The sequence below is a fragment of the Otolemur garnettii genome, unplaced genomic scaffold (assembly GCF_000181295.1).
Source record: "Otolemur garnettii isolate 467f Iridium unplaced genomic scaffold, OtoGar3 scaffold00030, whole genome shotgun sequence".
Lineage (NCBI taxonomy): Eukaryota > Metazoa > Chordata > Mammalia > Primates > Galagidae > Otolemur > Otolemur garnettii.
In genome coordinates this window covers 11,200,566-11,218,645 of record NW_003852425.1, presented here as the reverse complement: position 1 = coordinate 11,218,645, position 18,080 = coordinate 11,200,566, and the positions used below count along the sequence as shown (strand labels likewise).

At 41.9% G+C, this 18,080-nt stretch overlaps 1 protein-coding gene across 1 annotated transcript in view; it reads right to left on the bottom strand.

The window, feature by feature from the left end:
* Window positions 1-2,337: 2,337 nt before the first annotated feature.
* The window catches only part of FBXL17 (F-box and leucine rich repeat protein 17), a 486,505-nt gene continuing 470,762 nt past the window's right edge, over window positions 2,338-18,080 (bottom strand). Inside the window, exon 10 of the mRNA XM_012804603.2 lies at window positions 2,338-5,188. Within this exon, the coding sequence (XP_012660057.1) occupies window positions 5,048-5,188 (141 nt within the window). The 3' untranslated portion in view covers window positions 2,338-5,047. The remainder of the gene's footprint in view (window positions 5,189-18,080) is intronic.

Below are 18,080 nucleotides of genomic sequence, written 5' to 3'. Positions count from 1 at the left end.
TAGTTTCTTTTTTTTATGCGTATTAAATCTTGAGTAGCATTTTCATACAAAACATTTATTTTATAGCATCTGAACATTTAGTATTGAAGTCTTCGAGGATGTGGGTACCTTGTTTGCTGTTCCTTTGGACTTGCACGTCTAATGCTGGGTTATCTTCCTTTTGTTTCTATTATTTTATGTTGTGAGTTCATATTTGCTGACCCTCTGTCTGATAAGGGTACCTTTCTTTTGTTTGCTTTTGCCAGGCCTGGAGTGCTACTGACATGTCCTCTTAAAAACATAATTATCAGCAACACAAACTTATACAAACCGTGCATATTCAGTTACTAAACCCCCATGAATGTCAGCTAGTGACTATTAATTTGCAGGGGAGCCTTTAAAAACATCCATGAATAGACAAGACTGAGAATGGTTATTTTCCTTGTTCTTTTCAACTTTTTGTGTTATTTTAGTTCACTATTTTTAAAGCCTTTCAAGGATGCAGGCTTTATGGGAGGGAGGTGGACTCTGATGTGACTCCCAGTTACCCACTGGCCCCCAATTTTCTACACATTCTCTAGGCTATGGTGATCAATACAGTCTCCCATAGTCTGGTTGTTTCCAGGTTTGCCTCTCTAGAAATAAAAGTTTAGCATCAGAGCCACATAAAACTGTGGTCCCCAACCCCCGGGCCATGGACCAGAGCAGTCCGTGGCCTGGCTGGGAAGCAGTCTGCACAGCAGCACCACCTGAATAAGCTCCACCTCCTGTCCAGCACCTCTCCAGAGAAAAATCCTCTCCCTGAAACCTGCCCCTGTATTAAAAAGGTTGGGGACTGCTGACATACAAGATGTGCTGAAACACAGGGTGCTGGGCAGTACACTCGGAGTTTCTGATTACTACTCTGGGGTGGGAGCCCCAGAATTTGTATTACTAACTTCCTAGCTGATGCTGATGTGATTGGTCTGGGGACATTTGAGAACCACTCCTATAGACCAAATGGTTGGCAAATTTTCTCTATGATGTAAATATTTTTGACTTTGTAGGCCACATGGCACTTGTAGCAATCGCTCACATCTGCTGTTGTAGCATGAAAGCAGTTAGAGAACACACAAACAAACGGGGTGACTATGTCCTGATGAGACTTTACCGATGAAAATATGCATCGGCCATATTTGCTGACCCTTGACTACTGTTCCCATTCTGTCCCTGGCCACAAAGCCTTTGTTTTGCATTCTTACAGGTACACCTAGTCATTTAAAAGAGGTTTAAAAACATTTAAATAAACATTTTTAGATTTTTACATAGAAGAAAAATTTTTAGATTTTTCTAAAAATTTTTAGAAAATATTTCTAATGCCATATAATGCCATATTTCTAGAAATGGAAGTCTTGAGCTTAAGTTTCTACTTGTTGAGAGAGTTTAGGACAAGACTTTTTCAGCAGATCTAATCTTTCCTACAAGTGCTCTCTAGTTGGCCATGAAAAATTTATGATTAGTTCATATATATGTGTGTATATATATATATATTTTTTTTTTTTTTTTGCAGTTTTTGGCTGGAGCTGGGTTTGAACCTGCCACCTCCAGTATACGGGGCCGGCGCCCTATTTCTTTGAGCCACAGGCACTGCCCTAGCTCTTGTATTTTTTCCTAGGAACTATCCCACCTGCTATCCTCCATAACATACCCCCCCCCCCATCATACTCAGTTACCTCAAGGGCCCTAAACTTACCCCGCTGTTTCATTTCTTCAGGCTTTTGCACATATTTTCCCATTTCCCAGGCTCCCCTCCCTTCCTCTCCTATAAGAAGCTGAGTAAATTCCTGCTACTCCTTAACCCCTCTTTAAAAGCTTGCCTGTGTGAGGTTATTCTTTCCCAAGCTGCTCCTTGGGCTTCTGTGCTCCCTTCACTGGGCCCACTGTTACATCCAGGGTACTCCACTGGCACTGGGCGTTTCCTGGAGCGTCTCCCTGCCAGGCTACAAGCAATGTAAGGAATGAGTTTATCTTTAAATCTCCGGTGCCTGGCACATATTTGTTATACAATAAATGTTTTATGATTTACTTTTGAAAAATTAAATGCATAGCTTATGTAAATGAGTGACTATTTAGGGAATGTGGTTTTAAACAACTCACTTGTTTAAACCCTTGAAATTTTAATCTTACTTTAGTAATCGCCATCCAAATTAGAGCCTCCTAAACCCAGTCTCCCAGTGTCCCTTATTATAATCTGAGTTAGCCGCACCTGTATAGGTTCGTAGTCAAACACACAAGGACACAGACCACAGCAAGCTTCATACACAACCAGCATGGAGGAGACCATTTATTGCTTCTAAAATAAAACAAAAGACAGCGTTCTGTTTCTCTTTTATTGCAACCCATTCCAAGGTCAAAGATTCACGGAAATATAGAAACTACAAACTGGGTGAATTTTCTTTATCCACTCAAAAAGACATTAATGACAAAGGACCAGAATTTTCCACTACAACAATATATTTCATAGTCTTTATTCTGAAAATACTGTTGACATTTTGGAGAGGATAAAAAGCCCTGCATTAAACATGTTCACATGTATTTATGACATTCTAAGCAGAAAAAAGAAACTCTATATTGCCCAGAAAAATTATTTTAAGCCTCATTTCAAAGCATCTAATGAGAGCACATTCAACAGCCATCACAGGATCACGCAAGGTGATGCTTTTTTCTGGCTGTTTTTTGATATTAATGCTTCGAGGCTGGATAGGATATTTCTACAGGTTGCTACAAATGTACCAAAGCAGTTTTCCAGGTTATGCTGCATGAGGCTTTCTGGATTAGTCAACACCTTAAAGAGTAAGTGCGAGCCCCCCCACCCCCAAGCTAGAAGCATGTCGTAGTGCTGTGCTTCAGATTCGAACAATGCGGCAGGTTTTACAAAATCAATTATACACTCAAAACCATTTGACAACCAAACTGTGACACTCCAAGGATTATTACAACTTTGAACTGAAATGGTACCATCTCTATCACAGATGGCTCTCCCTTCTTTTGTCTTTTTAACTATTTAAAATATAGCATGACATATATAAAAATTAAACTTTTGCTTATTCACTCAACCTACTATTACTATACATATTGTCTTATAAATTAGTTTTGGATTAAAAATCAGTTAAAATATTGTGAGATAAGATTTTTTTTTTTTTTTAGTGGTGGGGAAATGGGTGTGAAAACAATGCATTTCATGGTGTAAGAAGAAATATAGTTTACTTATGTTAAACAAGTTTTTTCTTACACAAATTTTATTCCCTTCAAATTAAATTAGAAACCCATTTAGTTATGGGAAAAATATTCTTGGTGCTTGCTGACTAGATTTTCCTAACTGATTGGGATTAAAAACAAAAAAATGCCACATCAGAAACACGTTGACATAATCAAAGGAAACAGGTGTTTACAAAAAAAGGCATCATTATAAATAAGTGAATGGCATTCAAATGCAAAGCTATCTTTTGTTTCTTACAGCTAGTATCACTTTAGCAATATTGGGACCTATAAAAAAGGAAACTCAAACCTCAATGTCTCAAAGACCAAAAAACACTGATGCCCACTCCAGGAAGAATAAATAGCAAACTCACAAGTTAGGGCTTTGCTTCTAATTCTACTGGGAAAGGTAATCATTCTTTAGCTTAAAAAGGCTCCTTGCTGTCTTGATTATAAATCGAGACACAGGAAAGGTTATATGAGCCTGAGTCCCTATTATGAATTAATTGTAAAGACACACTAAATCAAAACATATATTCATTTACTGACAGGTATTTCCTTAACTGAAAACTGGCAATATTTAATTGAACAAAGAAATGCTTATTTGTGACAAGTGTAAACAGAATCTTAATGAACAGATTTTTCTAACTTTCCTTCTTAACTCATATATTACCTAGTAATAGATCTTTGCGGTAGCATAGAACTATTCAGAAAATGATACCATGCATATGTCCAAAAAAACCTGTTCAAAAACCAAAGCAATGCAAAAGAAAAAAAAAATTTCCGTAGAAAGATTGTCTACTTATATCTCACTCATTAATTTTCTATTAATGTGACTACCCCCCAAATTTCAGACATACACTTTCATAATTACCAAAATTAACAAAATAATGAAATGATCTGTAGTTTGTTTTTTTTTAATAACTGCACACCATTAATTACATTGGTGGCTTCAATGCTAAGATTAACTCCAAATACCATTAAAATATATCCCGACCAGTTACTATCCATGAAATAAAAGCTAACGCAATGTTAACGTGAAACCAACTAAAATATTTAGTGCTCAACAGAACGCATTTGTAGAATAATGAATAATTAACTCCTGGGAGCTGGCCAGGGGAGCTCAGATTGTTGCCTCCATATGAAAAATTTACAAAAGGCTTATTCTCTCTCGTCCCTAAGTCACACACCAGACTGCAAGTCGGCTACCCGTGGACACACGGAGTTAGGCGGCATTTCGGAGGATGACACACTTCCTCAGTGGCCTGGAGGAAGGCCCTTCTGTCAGGAAACCATCTAGGAGAACCCGCTGTGGTGTTCGGGTGCACGCACGCGTGCGGTCTGGGAGAAAGTGTGGGTGCCTGCGCGGCGTCTGTGCTTGGACTTTTGACAGTTCTGGTTCCTGGATTCTCATCAGAGCAGCATCACTTCAGCACAAGTGCGCGATTCCATCCCGGGGGAGAGGAGACCTTCTTTTTTGGACATCTCTAAGTGGCAGCGAGTACAAGCTCAAAATAATACAACCATTTTTTTGACTCTATATTTTAAGAAGTTTTTTTTTTTTTTTTTTTAAAGAGAAATAAGCCTTTGAACTTAAAACTAGATGGCTCGTGGCTTTCACAATTTTTAAGGGAAAAAGCCAACTCACCTGGGAAGAAATGACAACTGCACTTATGGTATGTAATATGCAAACAAGACACAGAGACGCACTGCGCGCGCGCGCACGCAGGCCGGGCACAGCAAAGCTCTTTCCAAGAGACTGCCCACCTCCAATCTACAACATGCTCCACCCCGCTGAACGGTCCGGGAGGACCCGAGCTCGGCCGCAGGGTTAGGAAGAGGCCGCAGACATGTTGGGGGTCCAGCCCATCTGGTAGGCTCTCTCCAGGGTGCGCTTGCAATCCTGCAGGACCGTGCTGAAGGTGATGTGCGGGTACTGCTGCACCAGCTGCTCCACTGTCACCTCATTGACCTGCAGACAGAAAACAGCCGCCGTCACGCTCAGGGGCACCCACACCAGGCGCTGCCCTCCGTGTGCCCTGGCTTGCTGAGGCTTGCTCTCCGCACACCGCGAGCCCCGCCGGGCCCCTGCTTAGCCAGCGAGGACGTGCTCTGTGCACACCCCCTCTTGCCTGACCTCTCTGATGCCCTTAGGGATTTTTTTAAAAGACACGATATCAAGAAATGAAACGTGTTTTCCAGAAACATAAATGACTGTGACTTGGCAAGATCTTCACAATATCCATTGAAACGCTAGCGCTCGAGAGGTAAGGGAGCAGGAAGATAGCCCGCTAAGGCATCATCACTGTGACAGCGTCTTGAGGACAAAAATTATAGAATGGAGGAGAAGATGCACCGGATTCCAGACAGTAGTGCTGGGGAAGATGTTTATTTTTCTTCCCTTTAAATGTTAAGGTATTGCAAACTTCAAGTCCCTTTGTGAAAAGGGCTGAAATGTGAGGAATCAATAATTAAAACATACATGGCTGGCAGGTCAGGGATGGCCCCAGTAGACCTTAACCATCAAAGATACCACCTTGATTCTTGATTAGACAAGGCAATCAGACAGGCCTAATTAAAACTAACACCTTTACAATTGCTGTGCTGTGAAGGGATTAATTTGTCAATTATTTTTAAGCTGATTGCAGTTCATATCACAGAAGTAGACAGCTTTCTTCATCCTTTAGATAAATAAATGATTAACCTAAGAACCACAACTTTTAGGTAGCTTTATTTAAAATCTTTATTGAACACTTGGGCATTTTCAAATACATTAATATTTCATTTATACTGCGTAAGCTAGCCTGAAAGAAGGTACTTGTGATACACATTTTTGAGCATTCTTCTTGATGTCCATTATCGGGAAAGATCAGGACCACCAGGAAAAACGGAAAACAACCTCAAACCTGTGTTTGCTTCGAAAGCCTGCTTAGAAATACGATGACCGTGAAATTCAGTTACCTGCCCTTTTCTGAAACAACAAGATGTCTTCTGAGTGATTTGGCAAACTATGTTATATATCAATCTCTTTTTATCATTGAGAGTTGATATTTCAACGTTGTGTTGACGATACTTAATAACTGTCAGAACATTTCTATGCTTAAGACTTGATTGTATTTAAGTCAACTTCTATTCCAAATTCAACCAAGCCATGCACTTAATTCATTTTGTGATAAAGCTATAGAATGTATTATACATTTTTTCAAAAGCAAGAAAATAATTCTGAATAAAAAAGAAACCTATTACACAAATTAAACTTGAGAATGGGAACTGATGGATCTTAAGAGGATTTTAAAGAATATATAATTTTTTATTTTTCAATTCAAATGTGTGCTTTAAGTCTTATTTGAGTTCAGACAGCTTACACACCACCCTGAGAAGTCAGCCAACATCCAGCCCTGCCTACCCCCCTAGCATGTTTTTGGTACCATCCAGCCTCTTGGCCCAATTACAGATTACCTAGCTTTTCAAGTTCCTCTGCCCTTATTTTTCAACCCACTTCTCCATTGTGACCCCTCTTCTCATGCCCACTACCTATTCATTTTTGAGTTCTTAGCCTCAGTGTCATTGATCCCTCCCCTGCTCCTGCTCCCTCCCCCAGTTACATAAAACTTCCCACCATTCACTCTCCCAACACTGCCTACTCTTCCTTCATAGTACTTATCACTCTGTTAAGTTACTTTGTGGTTGCTTAGTTTAATGTCTGCTTCCCCCACTCTGATGGAAGATCCACAAGAGCGATGATGGCCCAGGAACCGTTAGAGAGTAAATGCTCAAACAATAACAAACTACAAGTAAACAACAGAAATCCAGGAATAAGGCAAAGCCAGAAACTAACATACTGATCAAGATGACCAGCAGTTTCCAGAAGAACTCATTCAGCTTACGAATCTGCTTCTTTCAGGGAAAGGCTCCCTAAGCACCTCATTTCCCCACTATACTGGGTCAGCAGTCCTTCCCTGCAGGCCCACGGCAAGCACCCTGCGTGGTCTGACCCCTGTGGGAGTGGAGTGTTCTCACACTGCCTGGCAATCACCTTGTCTCTTGCCTGGCTCATCCACCTTAGTGAAAGGCTCTGGAGACCAGGGTTTGCCCTTTTATCTTTAAGGTTATCTTCGAGCTGTGCACAAAGAAGAAAGGAACCACGGCAACAGGGGTTCCTATCATGGACCTTGGAGCCAACCAGAAATAGGTTTGAATCTTGCTTTCACTTCTCATCTGGAAAAACTGGATAACAGTCCTCATCATCACAGGATTGTTACAAGGATTAAATGTAATAATACACTCTGCTGTGACTGACATGAAAAAGCCTTCAAATGGTAGCCCTTACTACCGCAGCCAGCACTCAATAAATGGTCATTGAACTCAAGAGCTAATTTGTGGTATCTTAGGGCAACCAATTCTCTATAGAGCTAATCAATTCCGTTCCGCACCTGGGATATCTCAGAAATAAACCTTGATAACACTAGTTGTATTGGTCAAAATAAAATAGACAGAGGACAAGAGGTAACTTTTAGAATGTAAGAAGAAGAAGAACATATTCTATTTTAATGCTCTCTGGAGGTGATTCCAGAACTTTCCTTAAACACATAATCTAGGTTTTAAATATCCACTGTCAGTAAATTTTCTATCCTGTAATTAGGTTAACTTGCCATTAATAAAGCTGGAAGGATGCAGGCTTCACTGAGAGAGAGCTAAAGTCATTTGGTCAGAGTGGATCCTCAAAAAATCTATGTCGCATTGCAAAAGAAGTAAACCCAGCCTCAATAACTTGGGATTCAAGAAACTGCTAACTAAAAATCCTTGAGGAAAGAACAGAGCCGAGAAAACATTTAAACCCATCGCAAAAACACAGACTATTTCCTATGGTACATCTTTTCTAATCTACTCACAGGCTTGTGCAAAGTTTTGTACCTAGGGCTGACAGGCAATTTGTTTTACAGGGCCAATTTTTAAAAATAGAAAATAGCTCTATGTGATAACTGTTTTCCAGGAAGAAGCATATAATTCACCTTAAGCAAACTTGATATATGAAGATATTGATTTATGAAGTATATAAATTAGGGGATAATTGTTCATTTTAGTGAAGAATATCATGGTAGAGTTAATTTATTTTGTCAGCTCCCCTAATGTATTTTATATATTCTTTGATTTACCAAAATTCAATTTACCTATTTCTGTTGCAGAAAATAAAACACACCTGTAGTTGAGCATATAGATGATGGTGTGTTATTTCTCTGCCCCTCAGAGGGTCTGGGTAAGAACAGGCAATGATTTGGGTTTGTGCGGCTGCATGAACAATGGCACCACTTATCCTCTGTGGATATAATGTGCCTTCTAAGCAATCTTTTTGCTAACTTGTACTCGGTAAATGCTAGAAAACAAAGCTGTGGGGGAAATGCAGATATTCCATTTTAGAGCTTTAGTGGGCAGAAGTTATTCAGGGAGGTACATGGGCTCCTGCTAGGGAGGTTCCATCTTTTACTTATACTGTCTCCTAGGGATCTCGTGTGAAAAATTTTTAACTAAAGCTACGTTCATTTATTCCTCAGAAGTACAAATTCTGTTCACCTCTCCTTTCTATCTGCTCTATAGGTGCTTTGGTGCTACAGAGAAGGACCCTGCGTAAGACACCAGCAGGGTCCACATCCTTTTGAACCGTCACGGCCACGTGCACATCTGTGCATTGTGTCATGCCAACTCCACGTCTGAACGAAAGGCCCTTGCTACGTCCCGACTCATGAAACACGGGCAGTATAAAGGGGAATGCAAAGATGAGGGGTTTTTTTTTTTTTCCTCTATGATCTCTGGTTTTCTATATTCAATTTCTTTTCCTTTCACTGAAAACTACCAATGGCAACTTCTATCTTACACGGGAGATTTGAGAAATGCAATGCATCTTCCTAAAGAAATATGCTGTCGTATCATTTGGAGAAATTACTATGATTAAAGGGAGAAAAGCATGTGCCACCATTTCTTAATATAAGAAAGACTGGGTTTTATAGCTCTCTCCAAAGACTGCATCACCATAATTTACATTCTCAAAATTATGGTAACTCTTTTTAGGGTGGTAGCAATTTGTCTGGTATTTTAATCTATTTTGAGTTAACATCTATTAGCAATTTTGAAAATGTGAGGCAATTGCGATGCTAATTAAGGTAAATCGCACCATAGTTTCATTTCATGTGCTACCAAGGAAAGGTGAGGAGAGAAACCTGTAGAGCTTCAGAGACTCAGTTTAACAGATTTATCTAGACAGCTTCGTTACCTTATCAACACTGTCCTCAAAAAAGTTCTGGACCAGTGTAAGCCTCAGCCTGAATTAGCTCGATACCTCTGTTCAAAAAGGTAATGCTGAAGAAATCATTTAACTATATCGTGACGGGATTCTTATTTTCGCTTTGACCTGTGCTATACGAGAGGACAGGTTTCCTGTTGGGGGTTAGTCATTGGACATCTGAGTATTTTAAAATCACACTTAAGATAAACCACTTAAAGCCACTTACGTTGTAATGGAGCAAGTTTTCCTATAAAAAGTGAACAGTGTTTAAAATACCTGTAACAATAAAATGGACCATATTATTCTGCCCTGTCTGTAACATCCTTGGCCATAGGAATATTTTGGCCATCTCTGTTTCCCCTCCGACCCCACTGTCTGATACATTCTTTTTTTTTTTTGGCCAGCGCTGGGTTTGAACCCACCGCCTCTGGCATATGGGGCTGCTGCCCCACTCCTTTGAGCCACAGGTACCACCCATACATTCTTGCCCTATTAGAAGATAAGCTCCGTGAGACAGGAATTGTATTTTTGTTCACCATCAGAGCCCCAGTACCCAGAGCAGACCTAGCACATGGTACATTCTCAATAAATAGGTGTTGGCTAAAGTACTACTACCTAGAGGATTGTTCAGTGACTATTTATGGATGAAAATACCAAACAAGACTGTGCCAGGAGGGGTGGGGATAAGCTCGCCTTGTCCCAGATGTGCTAGCTGACGTGCTGGCGGTCTCTGAAGTTCCCATATTACGGCAACTCTAACTCCTCCTTCAGTCCTCAAAGTTCATCTCACTGTGATTCTTCAGCTTCAGGACTTTTCCATCTGCTATTACGGGCGCCTCTTCCCCCCACATCTTCTCTAGAGTTTCGGGTAATTTTGCAGAGGAAACCAAAGCAGCTCCTGATAGGACTTTCCTTTTATGAGGAAAATACTGAGAAGGTAAAGAAGCCATCCGGATAAATCAGTTAAACTTCTTTTTCGAGTTGGTTCTGTTGTCACAGTGGGGTTTAGTGTCTGCTGCCGTGGGGACCATGCAACAGAGGGTACCGCCCCAGACTAGAAGAAATTCTCCAACCTACACTGCGGCACCCCCTCCCTACTTGCGAACACACAGTATTAGACTCTCACGTGGAAGGAGAAAAGCTCTTTTCCTCAGCACGGTTTGTTTGGGCAAAGTAAAAGCACATCTCTGTTCAGTGAGACAGGAGGGAATAACATCCAGGGAGCATTCCCTGTTTTGCAGGCTGCTAAGCAGTAATACCCCAGATTGTGGGTGAACCGCATCTCAGACAGAATCAGTACTTCACATAATGTCACACAGCTAATAAGGGGCAGCCAGGGTTTGCAGCCAGGACCCCAACACACAGAGCTCTCCAGGCTGCACCTCGCTGCCCTGGCTATGAGGTCACAAGGGCCGGGCAGAAAGGGCCAGACTAGGGCCTGGACGGCCACTGCCTTGTAAAAGGTTTACTGACACTCATTTTCTATGGAATGTAAACAAATGGTGACAGTTTACAAGTATATACATTTCAAAGTCCTAGACAAACCTTTCACCATGGTTGCTCTATAAATGACAGTGCTGTACGGTGGCCTGTAGGGTACGGTACTGTGGGCTGTGCGAGGCTCCCAGCATGAGGGAAGCCTGAGGAAGCCGCAGGACCAGTGAGGGGCCTTCCCATGGGGCCCGGGCAGCTGTGCCTGACCTGCCATCACGTCCTTCCATCTCCCCACCATCGAAAACTGTCCCCGTGTTCCAGAGACGGAATGCCTACAGGGCAGACACAGGCCTTCCCTCTTAGAGCTGGCAGGACAATGAGTCCAGGAGCTCTGTCTGTCCAGTGAGAGGAAGCCAGCAGGAGGGTCCCAACTTGGTCATCAAGGGTCACATGTGTTTCCCAACAGAAGTGACATTTAATTTCTGAAGGATTTCTGAAGGACGAGGTGTCAACCCCGTACCACACGCATTAAATACATGTCCACACAGAAGCCAAGAGCACAGCTCGGGAGGTAGAACACAGCCACACGTCAGCCTTCACTTCCTAAGCGATGCCACATTCCTCCCCCAGCCCCCAAAACTCGAGTGGACACCCAAAGCAAGTTGTTTCCAACAGCTCTGCTCTGAGGAAGGAGGGGGCAGATAAATGGAACCCCTGGCTGCAGGTGGGAAGGGACGGTGCTCATGGTGTGTGTCTGTGACGGGCCAGGGATCAGCACGCTCAGCCCTGCCTCCTCAGGCAGGGCTCGGGCCCCCACGCTGGGCTGTCACTCTTCCCGACTCCTGGGGCAATGTCACTCACTGCTAACAGCCCCACAGGCTGACTCCTGGCGACCCAGAGGCCCAGTCTTGTCTCCGGGGCAACGCTCCTCCTGGGCCTGCTGCTCCTGGAGCTTCTCGGCTCCCCAGGACACTGTGTTGGATGTCCACGGAACCCCGTCCTCACCAGGCCTGGCAAAAGTCACTGTGGACAATGACCATTCAAAGGAACCCCACTGCTCTTTCACCCGGTGCCCACAGGCTCTAACAAGGGCACGTATTAAAAAGGATAGAATAAGGGTAATGTGAATTTTCATGACATCCCAAATTTACATGTAAGTGAGATGAGTCATCTAAGTGCAGTTTGAAGTATTTTAAATAGGACACTAAGAAAAGAATAAAAGAGCAGACGATACATTGATTTTCCCAGGATCCTGCGTGGCTGACGACACGTGCCAGTTATCTGCAGGCCTGCTTAGATTTGTGTCATTTTATTTCCCACAGCAGGGCTTCTCATGTCCCTGTTTGGGTGACATGCCACATTCTGCGGAGGTTTCCCTGTGGTTAAAGCAGGGAACCAGGAATCTGGTGCCACTTTTAAAATCTGTCACCTCTTTTTCTTCAGTGGGGAGGGCGAAGCGTCCAGCCTTAACATCCTGTTCCTTTTTCTCCTCTATAAGCAACCTCACATCTCCGTCCTTCCTGCTTCCTGTCTCAGTCAAACCAAAGTCTCTGCCACGAACCCCACGGTGACTCATATATAACAAATATGCGACACACATTTACTGATGTGGGATGAATTAGACCATCTGCAACCATTAATACAGACAAGAATACAGTAGTTGTTAACCCGACTGCTCATTAGATCATCTGGAGAGCTTTTAAAAATCCCAATGCCTAGGCCATACCCAGACCCATTTTACCAGTTTTGATGGAGAAGGAGCCAGGCATCATAGTTTGAAAAGCTCCCAGGAGATTCCAAAGTGTAACTCAGGTGAGACCTGCTGGTCTAAAACCACAGTGTGAATAGCTGCTAGAGGGTGCAGGTGGTGCTCGTGTGGGGACTCCGAAGGCAAGCTCTGAACTAGGCTATTTAAAGGCAGCGAGTACCAGGCACTTCTTGTGATGTCCCCACGTTAAACTGAGACAGGGCTTCTGGACAAAGAAGCTGTTGCTCCTTATTAGCTCATCTTTTCTCAAGTATTCACCACTGTCTGAAACAAAAGGTATATTCTTTGAATGTGGTAAGAATAGACTGTTTTTTCTTTGTCATCATCTAGTCTTAGCTCTCTTGTTGGGTGTAGCCAAAGGAGGCTGCCACCCAACTTCCCAACAGCTAATGGGAAGGAGAGATTCCCCCAGATTCTCTCAGTGGGCCTACTACTTCCTCAAGGGGTCAATCACCCATATGCAGAAGGAGAGGACACACATGATTGGTGTTTAGTGCAATTTTAAGAGAAGGTGAATATCTCCTGAAGCCTCAAAGTCACGTGCTAAACGTAGGGGGTAGCTGGTGACAGAACACCCATAATGCACCATGCTTCATGCATGAACCTTGCACTTGCTAGCCTGAGGTCTTTAAGGCTGTGTGGATGGCCAAAAAGTCCTCCAGAATAACCCCAAATAACTCATCTAAAGCCCCAAAGCATAGACAAAGACACTGAGGCTGCAACGATGCGACGGCCCCCACAGGGGAGGTGCATCCGTTCAGTCCCTTGGTCAGATGCAGGCGTCCACTTTGGAATCTGCAGCCACTGGAAGTGCTGTGCTCCATCAGTATCACGACGGGCCTGGCTTCTACTGCCTCTTTTCCATGAAATATGAGTTGGCTGTTAACACCAGCACGGCTTCCACTCACTCAAATTAACACACTGAGAAAGGAGCAAAGAACCTGGGAGGACGGATCACAGAGACGCCTGCAGCGTGAAGTGGGAATTGGGCTTACTAACCAGAAGCCTCTAATTAGACATTAGTATGACAGGAAGTCCAACAACCAGACTGTTGGAAAAATTAGTAACTTTTTCATTCCCTGTATTGCCAAGTGATCCTCTGTTGAGAAGGTTTCAAATCAAGTGCAAGCTGTAGGGACACAGCCTTGCATGGGCCATTCTGGTGCTGAAAATGCTGGCCGTGGGCGTGACCCATGCTCAGATCTACACATTTGCACCTGTGGTGTAGATGAGAACCAAAACAGAGATATGTGGGATTCTAGAGGGAAAAAGCCACTTGGGGGAGTTATCTGCAGTGCTCTAAGTGGCTTAGCAAAAGATCAACTATTTGAAAAAACCTAGGCTCTAATAACATAATTAATGTCAGAGACCCACCCTGCAAATATCTTCTCCCATTCTGAGGGCTGTCTGCTTGCTTTATGTACTGTGTTCTTGGCTGTGGAGAAGCTTTTTAGTTTGATCAGGTCCCAGTAATGCATTTTTGGTGTTGCTTCAATTGCCTGGGGGGTTCTCCTCATAAAATATTCACCCAGGGAAATTTCTTCAAGTGTTTTCCTTGCATTCTCTTCTAGTATTTTTATAGTTTCATGTCTTAAGTTTAAATATTTTATCCAGTGAGAGTCAATTTTTGTTAATGGTGAAAGGTGTGGGTCCACTTTCAGTCTTCTACAAGTCACCAGCCAGTTCACCCAGCACCATTTGTTAAATAGGGAGTCTTTTCCCACTGAATGTTTTTAATTGGCTTATCAAAGATCAAATGACGATAGGTAGCTGGGTTCATCTCTTGGTTCTCTATTCTCTTCCATACATCTACCTCTCTGTTTTTGTGCCAGTACCATGGTGTTTTGATCACTATACATTTATAGTATAAAGTCTGGTAGGCTGATTCCTCCTGATTTGTTTTTATTTCTGAGTAATGTCTTGGCTAATCAAGTTATTTTCTATTTCCATATAAAATGAAGTATTATTTTTTCCAGGTCTTTAAAGTATGACAGTGGTGCTTTTAATAGGGATTGCATTCAAATTATATATTACTTTGGGCAGTATGGACATTTTAACAATGTTGATTCTTCTTAGCCATGAGCATGGTATGTTTTTCCATTGTTAACATCTTCAGTAATTTCTTTTCTCAGAGTTTCATAGTTCTCTTTATGGAGATATTTCACATTCTTTGTTAGGTAAACAACCAAATATTTCATCTTCTTTGGCAGTACTGTAAAAGGAACAGAGTCCTTGACTATTTTTTCAGCCTGACTGTTATTGGTATATATAAAGGCTACGGATTTGTCAGTATTGATTTTGTATCCGGAGACACTGCTGTATTCCTTGATCACTTCTAAGAGTTTTGTAGTTGAGTTCCTGGGGTTTTCCAGGTATACAATCACATCTTCTGTGAAGAGTGAAAGTTTGATCTTCTCTGACCCGATATGGATACCCTTGATTGCCTTCTCTTGCCTGATTGCAATGGCTAAGATTTCCATTACAATGTTAAAAAGCAGTGGAGAATCTGCAGGGCAACCTTGCCTGGTTCCTGATCTGAGTGGAAATGTTTTTAATTTTATTCCATTCAATATAATATTGGCTGTGGGTTTGCTGTAAAGGTTTGATAACCAGAATCCACAGAGAACTCAAACATATTAACAAGAAAAGAACAAGTGATCCCATCTTAGCGTGGGTAAGAGATTCGAATAGAACCTTCTCTGAAGAAGACAGGCATATGGCCTACAGACACATGAAAAAATGCTCATCATCCTTAATCATCAGAGAAATGCAAATCAAAACCACTCTGAGATGTCATCTAACTCCATTAAGATTAGCCCATATCACAAAATCCCAAAACTATAGATATTGGCATGAATGTGGAGAAAAGGGAACCCTTCTGCACTGCTGGTGGGATTGCAAGCTAATATGTTCCTTTTGGAAAGAACTTTGGAGATCACTTCAGGATCTAAAAATAGACTTGGCATTTGATCCTGCAATTCCCCTATTAGGCATATATCCAGAGGACCAAAAATCACTTTATAACAAAGATATCTGTACCAGAATATTTATTGCAGCCCAATTCATAGTTGCTAAGTCATGGAAGAAGCCTAAGTGCCCATCAACCCATGAATGGATTAATAAATTGTGGCATATGTACACCACAGAATATTATGCAGCCTTAAAAAAAGATGGAGACTTTACATCTTTTATGTTTACATGGATGGAGCTGGAACATATTCTTCTCAGTAAAGTATCTCAGGAATGGAAGAAAAAGTATCCAATGTACTCTGCCCTACTATGAAACCAATATATAAGCAAACATACTTCCATATGAATGCTATAACCCAACTACAGCCCAAGATGAAGGGGAAAGAGGAGGGGGAGGGGTGAGGAGAGGGGAGGATGGGTGGAGGAAGGGTAATTGGTGGGACCACACCTATGGTGCATTTTACAAGGGTACATTTCAAATCTACTAAGTGTAGAGTATAAATGCCTAAACGCAATAATTAAGACAGTGTGGGTAAGGCTTTGTTAACTAGTTTTATGAAAATATTTCAAATTGTATATAAAACCAGCACACTGTATACCATAAATGCATTCATGTACACAACTATGATTTAACAACAACAAAAAAATAATTAATGTAGCCTGGGAGTGGTAAGTGCGATATATTTATAGAACACATCCGGGTGTTTCCAAATTAAACTCTGGAAATTAAGCTGAAAAATATAATAGGAAAAACTCTGAGCTAAAAAATATATTTTCTTTTGTGCCTAATGACCTTCTTGACTTCAGTTTTTATTTTTTTACATAAAGGCTGGAGCAGTGGTAATCACTGAGTGAATACTTGATGGAAAAATATCTTCCTAAAATTGCAGTTTCCATCAGGTAGAATTTATGGATTTGACCTGTTTCCTAAGACAAATTTACTATCAGCAAAATCTTATTCTGCATTAATGAGATCAGTAAATCTATAGATTCAAAAATCTGAAGATAATATTTTTGGGTTTCAGAAGAGAAGCACTACATAAATCAGAGATTTCAGGGTTGGGCTCTGAAGGATGCAAAGGCTAACCACACAGCAGATGCTTGAGTTCCATCTGACTCTTCAGAACCCCAGAGCTCTCAGCTGCCATCAGAACTCCCTGGCTACAGGAAACATGTATTAAATTTAAAGTACCACCATTCTTATTTATTAATTTCCCTCTATCATCACATAAAATTATTAAGAAGCAATGGCATCCAATGGATGCTTTTAGCTACATGATGCTTTTACAGACCAAAACTAAAACAATAGAAGTAGGGCTTTTCTGGTTGAAGAGAACTCAGATGAGAAGCACCACCCGTCCATCCTTTCATCTAGCATCCGATGCCTATTTGTCTAGCAACTTGTATGTCCAGCCACTATGGCAGGTTCTGGTAACGTAACACGGAAGGAGAAACCCATGGATCTTAGATTCTAATGAGAGGAGGAGAGGGATGGGATGGGAAAGGTAAAAACTCACCACCACAAAAAATAAGAACTAATAATTACCACTTCCTTCACGTAACTCTACACAGATCATGGGAAGGGAACCACAGAGAGGTGTATGGGGAGACAGAGATAGCAGAAGAGCCAGCAGCGTACTGACATGGGAGACAAGAGAAAAGTATTCTCGTGCAGGAGGGAGCAGTGACCGTAAAGATGTGGCTGCCAAGAAAGGGAACAACTGGGAACAGGAAAGTGGCCGATGCATTTGATGGCACAGAGATCATGGTTGACCCTGACAAGAGCATTGGTGGCGTGCTATGGATGGAAACAGATGACAGTGAGCAGTGAGAAGGTGATGACAACTGTTCCTGGACAACACTTCTCAGAAATTTCTCAGCAGAGCGGCAGTAGAAGAGGCCTCAGCGTGCCATGGCTGAAAGTCGGCACGACATCCAAGTGACGCTCTTTGTTCAGAAGAAACATGACCACAGATGAGATTTTAAACATGAATTAGCAGTTTTACAGTGTTCTAGTTGCCTGTTTGCATGTGGGTCTCCCTTGGGAGGCTGCAGGTTCTGTGGAACTACATCTTGTTGACTGTGTTTTCTAGTGTATCACCTGTCATGAAGTAACAGCAAGCCACTCAGCAGGTATTTCTTCTCCTAAAATTCACATAGAATTGCGTGTGGGTCTCCCTCAGGAGGCTGCAGGTTCCGTGGAACTACATCTTGTTGTACATACACTCAGTTGTAGTGCATATACCCAGTAGTGCATACACTCAGTTGTTGTACATACACTCAGTTGTAATTGAGTTGTATGTTGTGCATACACTCAGTTGTAGTGCATACACTCAGTTGTAGTGCATACACTCAGTTGTAGTTGAGTTGTATGTTGTAGTGCATACACTCAGTTGTAGTGCATACACTCAG